General features: G+C 35.5%; 1 protein-coding gene and 1 pseudogene across 1 annotated transcript in view; one reads left to right on the top strand and one right to left on the bottom strand.

Annotated features, from left to right (window-relative positions):
* Positions 1-6,799, top strand: part of KDM6A (lysine demethylase 6A) — a 178,221-nt gene that overhangs the window by 121,141 nt on the left and 50,281 nt on the right. The window contains exons 9-10 of the mRNA XM_045288276.1: positions 745-838; positions 3,838-3,964. Coding sequence (XP_045144211.1) covers positions 745-838; positions 3,838-3,964 — 221 coding nt within the window. The remainder of the gene's footprint in view (positions 1-744; positions 839-3,837; positions 3,965-6,799) is intronic.
* LOC101652125 lies at positions 5,198-5,941 on the bottom strand (annotated as a pseudogene).

Raw genomic sequence — 6,799 nt, 5'->3', positions numbered from 1 at the left:
TCCATGTGGGCTTTGTTGCTTCTGAGCTTGATGGCCGCTTGATTACCTTCAAGCCTTTAAGACCCCAGACGCTATACTTTTTGATAGCCGGGCACGAGATTACTTTTTTTAAAAACTCTTTTTTAAAAGTTTTATTGGCTCGTCACATATCATACAATTCAATAATTTAATCATATCATGAAGAGTTGTCAAATTATCTCCACAATTAACTCTAGAACATTTTCTTCTTGTACTTACTGTGATTCATGTACGTTTTTTAATTGTGGCAAAAAATGTTCACAACAAAACATTCTCCAATTCAACAACGTCTACATGTATAATTCAGTGTCATTGTGTGTTGTGTAACTATTGCATGTATTGGTATCCTTTTCCAAATTATTCCCCACCATTAATATAAACACACTGCCCTTTAAGCAACAACTCTTCCTCCTCCACCCATGGTAACCACTAGTCTTCAATGTTAGTTTTATAGGTGCAGGTACTTGGTCTACTACACAAAGCTATCTAGTGTTAAACATTCAGTAGTGGACTTTTTTTTCCTTCAATTTTTCTCAATTATACTAAAACACATATTCTATACATTTAACATCTGACCTAGTTTTTTGAAATTATTTGCTTTTTAGTTTTAAGTTGTTTTTATTATTACATCAGTGGACCATCAGTACAATGTTAGAAATAAGTGTGTTTATAATTAGAGATTGTATTGTGTTTTTTTTAAATCTCTCCTTTCCGTCTGTCCTACAGAGGAAGTATCATTCTGCAAAGGAAGCATATGAGCAACTTTTGCAAAAAGAAAATCTTTCTGCGCAAGTGAAAGCGGCTGTTTTACAACAGTTAGGTAAGTAACATATACATTTACTTTATTATAAGTGCTTCTCTTTATGTTCTTTACATGCCAGGAGCTGCAAATATGTGGCAAATATATATTCTACTTCTACTTTTTCACCTGTTTGCCCAGAGTTGATAGAAGTAATTTGAACACAATATATTTCCCCACTCACATGAATCATCTCACAGGCTACCTCAATACAATTCTTGAGTTGCCTTCAAGGTGATTACACCTTAAGGCAACCACGTGTGTATCAGAGGAGACCTGTCCTCCGTAGGTTTTTAAGGGTTGATTTGGCAGAAGTAGATTTCCAGGCCTTTTCTTTTGATGCTCCTCTGTGTGAACTTGAACCTATAATAAGGTGACCAGATTTTAACATTGGTAAAGCGGGACACCATTGGTAAAATTCATGTCTTGGCGAAATAGCCACACGGCAGCCGAAAACCATATATCCTAGCTTTTCGTGCATTCTTTCCAGAAATTGGGACTTTTAAAAAATGCTGCGGGACACAGGAAAATTTGTTAAAAATTGGGACGTCTGGTCAACTTAACCTATAACATTTTGTTTAGTAACTGAACATCCATATGGAATTAATTACTCAGGAACTACCTCACTGTCACTAGTTCTTTCCAACTCTCAAAAATATTTACTAGTACTTAGTCCATGGGCAAAGGGGATTGAATAATTCCTTTGTGCGTTGTATATATTCTGAGTACTCTGTGAAGTTAATTGCTTAGATGAAAGTCACTTCATAGTTACTGACCTTGCTTAAATAGCTTTACTGATATTAATGAATATTAGTAACATTTTAAACCCCTCCCCCCACCAAATTAGAATTTTTTTAGGGGTTCGTTTTTTTTCTTTTTTTTTGGTTGGTTAAGTTCCGGCCTTTTTGGGTTATTGTGTTATTTGTTACACAGAAGATAGTGAAGGCACTCCCCAGTATTTTATTTAATGAGTCATGTTTCTTGTTTCAATTTGTTGTTTGCTTTTTTTTTTTTTCCCTTTCAGTTTTTGCTTACTTTGAAATGTGGCCAAAAAATTTATCTTACATAATAATAGGAATGCTTTTATACTGTGATTTTTAAAAATACCTGATTCCAACTTAGATCTTGTCATTTCCCTTCATGATATGAATGTCATAAGGTTAGTATCAAATTAAACATACCGGATATACTCTAGTATAAGCCGACCCGAATATCAGCGGAGGCCTAATTTTACACAAAAACTGCGTTTAAAATGTGCTGGCAAACTTGGCTTATACCCGAGTCTATACGATACATTCATGTAAAGCTGTTTTTTTTTTAATTTACTCTTGTTAGAATTTTACTTGAAGTATCCATATTTGTTAAAACTATGGAAGTGTTTAAGTATTTGTTCTAAATGAAGAACTATAGTCTTTGAGGAGTATGAATTTGTAGCTTTTAATTAAAGCAACATTTTTAGTACAGGTAAGAAGGGATTTGTGTTGATTTCTTGTGTATAGGATGGTTCCTTTAGAATGGGGACAACTTACCCATTAAGCTAATTCTTGTTGCCAACTTTTTTCTTCACATTTCTAAATGTTCTATTTTTTTTTATTTTGACTTCACTACAGACTGTAATTATCCAAAAATACATCCATCTTTTAAAATAAATGGATTAACGTAATTTGCGGCTTAGGTGTGTGTGTTTTTCCTATTTGGCTACAGCTCTCCATATTTCTGCATATACAAGAAAAAGTTTAATGTTTTCCTAAGAAAACTACTTCCACTAATTGGCCAGTTTATTCCTACACATCGAGTCTTCCTACTTCTTAGTGCTACTTAACAGCTGCTTTTAAAACCAGTTACTTTAGGTCCTGCTCTTAGTAATAGCAAGAGCGATAAAGGAGAAGCATGAAAGATGAATAAATGTGTGATTGACTAACAGTTAAAAGTGTACAGTTCACTTTTGCACCACACTGTAATAAATGTCAGAAAAATATGAGTCCATTGTTTGTTTAATAAATACTGTAAGCTGTACACAAAAACACAGCTAATTGTATACACTTGCATTGATCCACAGCTGAATTGTGATTAATTGGCAAATTAAGCCCAGATTATTTCACTGTGGCTTAAGGTTTAAAATGTGAGGAAGATACAGGACCTTTTTCTACTAAGTGCTATTTGAACATCATTCACAGGCCAAACAAAATTGTCAACTTATAATTAGCTAGAAGGTGATTCTAATCTGACATTTAATTAATTCACCCGTTTTGTGATGTTAGCTGGTATTGATAATTTCATATGCCTTATGCAGCCCTACACCTACAGCCCGTGGACCACATGTTCCCTCCCTCTGGTTTAGAGTATATATTCTATAATCTTTTGATTGATTATATAATCATCTAGCATTAAATTTATTAAATGAGCATTTGTAGTGCAGATAAGTGCCAATCTTATTTGTTCCATTTGAATCTACTTTTCTTACTGCCTAAAGCATTTATTTTTGTCACAGAAGTTATTGTGAATGTATGTGGCCAATGCCAACCAATACTATTGCATGTATGTTTTAATCTGGGCTATAACTGATTTATCTTTTCATATTTACTTTGAAAATAAACATTGAGTTTTGATTGACTGCCTTGGAAAATCTTAGAATGCACATTTTTTACATGGAACTGTATGTACATAAGATTTAGCATCTTTAGCTTATTGGTTTCATCATTTAGAAAATTACTTCAGATACAAAAATTAGCAAAGAAAAAAGGGGATCTATGTTTAATTTACTAAATGTCAAGCTAGTGCTTAATTATTTTAGTTTTTCTTGAATAAGAGAGAGCCTTTGATAGCATTGACTACATCTTCTTGTGAGAAACAGACTTTCTTATGGCCCAAACCAGTAGTTTAAATATTGTGAATATGTAATTTGAGCTAAATAAGTAAGTTGACTGAAAAGAGTATTTTAATCTGGTTTTCTTATGGGATTTCTTAAATATAAAGGAACAATTAAATCATAGGTAAATATTTTAAATCTTTTATTATAGGTTGGATGCATCATACTGTGGATCTCCTAGGAGATAAAGCCACAAAGGAAAGCTATGCTATTCAATATCTCCAAAAGTCATTGGAAGCAGATCCTAATTCTGGCCAGTCCTGGTATTTCCTTGGAAGGTGATTCTAATCAAACACTTAAAATCTGTGTTTATCAATTAAATATTTAAACTCCTATCCTGAGTTCTAATATTTTCTCTATATGTTATTTAACAGAACAGAGAGTTTCACATTCTACCTGATAACTACCAGTGATTATTGGAACCTTCCTATGTTTAATTTTGATCAATCACACACACAACACACACACTTTGGATAACCTAGAATGGATGTATTCGAATAATAGCCCACTGCTATTTGATACCAACTCATAGCTACCCTGTATAGGGTTTCTGAGGCCGCAAAACTATAGTAGCAGAATGCCTCATCTTTCTCCAGTGGAGCTGGTTGGTGGGTTTGAACCACTGGCCTTGTGGTTAACAGTCCAACACTTAACCCAGCAGTGTCATTTAACCATGAGACCATGTATATATTTTTCTTTCCTTTATTAGGAAGGAGTAAAACATGTAGTGAACATTAATTCCTGTATGTCTATTGTATTGGCTCTTCTCCATGCTTTGAATGCTTGTTACAAATGAGGGTAAGTTAAAAGTATGCTACTAGGATTCCAGTTCATACGTGCATGGTATATTCCAAACAAAAAGTATCTCTCCCATTAGTGGCTGGCTGTAGACAAGTTCTCTCGGTAATACTCTTAGTTTCATTAAACGCACTGCCATCAAGGCAGTTCCATAGTGACCCTATATAAGGGTTCTGAGATTGAACATCTTTGTGAGAGCAAGCAGCCTCATCTTTATCCTCCAGAGAGATTGCTGGTGGGTTTGAATTGCTGATCTTGGGATTAGAAGCCCAACGCCTAACCCACAGTGCCATCAGAGCTCTTTTGGAGTCTTAAAAAAAAATAGTCCAATTGAAACAGTAATTTCCAAGAGCATCTGCTGAGCCACTTAAATTTAAAGCAAAGAGGTCAGCTCAAAGAATTATGACAACTGATTTGTTTGAGATTCAAGTGGGTAATCTTAATATAGTTTCACAAATGATACAGCAAAATCCCAGGGGGTTATTAGAAGTTTTTTTTCCCCAGTAGCCTAACAGTTTATTTTTATGTTGTTTTTTTTTTTTAAACATAAGAGATCATTAATGGCAAAGCCTACATGATGCCACACACACTCACTCACGCACACAAACATGGTCACCATGGGCCATACTACCAGTGAAATGGTAGGTTAACAAAGCTTTTTCTGGTCAAGAGAGAGGAAAAAGAAAAAGTAATAGCACTTTGCATGCTTCACTCTACAAGATGAATTTTCCTAAAACGAATCTTATGAAAATGGCTGTAATCACAAGAAGTGAAGGAAGAGGGCTTGTGACATTATCTCTGAAAGATGCAACCGAGGTTGATCCAGGTTTATCCGAATATGCTACCTTTCTGAGCCTTAATCCTTCATCTCTCAGGTGTCAATTTTCTTCTGACAATTTCATCATTTCTCCCTGAAGTCTTTTACTTCCATGAGTTTCCTAGTTTCGGTATCATTGAGTGAAACACTATGCGGCTTTGGCATGAGTCCATCTTGTTTAGGTGTATTCAGTGGAGCAGTTTTGCTAGGTTCCATATCATTCAATTTACCATTTTCATTGGGCATTTCAAATACACATCTCAATTTAGAATCCATTAATTTCATCAGGCCTTGCCTCTTTCCACACAGCTTCCATATCTGAAGTGTTCGATGGAGCAAAAATTGTCTGTACCATAAACTTATGTTTACTCTTCTCATTTGGATCATAGTCAAAAGGCTTTAGCATTACTGAAACAGTTACAGATGACCCTGGGTCAATAATCCCACTGTTGGGCTTCACACAGTACTGACGAGGGGCTGTAGTCTTCACTTTAAAACACACTTTTCTATCCGATGGATTTCTCAATTTAAGATATGTAGTGACTACATCTGTGAAGGGTCCTTTAAATTTGAGGTCTGCGGGAGGGTCGGGGACCAGGATCTGCTCGTGCTTTGCCATGGCCCCGGAGTCGGACGTCATCAGAGAGGAGGGCAGGACGGGGACCTATTAAGAAGTTTTAAGATACTGAAAACTGCATTGGTGAGGAAAGGGAGAAGAATATTGCACTGAACTATTTTCCCATCAGGATAGTGCATCTGCTTATTCTTTGATGGTAGCAAGGATGGTAGCAAGTGCTATTATGTAATAACTTTATTGGGAAACCTTACCCTGTCTACCTAACAGCCCTCGTCTTACCCCATCATATTTCTTTTGGTTCTTTTAATAATAGTCAAATGAATACAGCTTGAGTGCCTCAAAGGTGCCAAAACTTCCATTTTGACATGGCATAAATTGAAGAGTACAGAATTCTCTAACCGAGGCAGGATTGTAGAGATGGAAACAGCTCCTTCAAAGTGTATAGACCTAGATAGAGGATATGTATGTCAAGAAGCATTAACTTCATTCACACATGGATATTTTTAAGAAAGATATCTATACTATTTTTAACAATACTTTTTTACTTAGCCTCATATTTACTGAATATTTAATCTGATAGGTTATATTTTTTGGTCATCATCAGATTATATTTTGGTTCTTGATCCATTTTAGCCTTTTTTTAAAAAAATAATCATTTTATTAGGGGCTCATACAACTCATCACAATCCATACATACATCATTTATGTCCAGCACATTAGTCCATATGTTGACTTCATCATTCTCACAACACCCGCTTTCCACTGGAGCCCTTGGTGTCAGCTCATTTTTCCCCTTCCCTGCCCGCTCCCCCCTCCCCCTGAACCCTTGATAATTTATAAATTATTATTATTTTATCATATCTTACCCCATCCAATGTCTCACTGACCCACTTCTCCTCTGTCCGTCCCCCAGGGAGGAGG

Source organism: Echinops telfairi, unplaced genomic scaffold, assembly GCF_000313985.2.
Source record: "Echinops telfairi isolate 266 unplaced genomic scaffold, ASM31398v2 ScPeMD7_19;HRSCAF=73, whole genome shotgun sequence".
NCBI lineage: Eukaryota > Metazoa > Chordata > Mammalia > Afrosoricida > Tenrecidae > Echinops > Echinops telfairi.
This window is presented reverse-complemented; position numbering and strand designations above follow the sequence as displayed.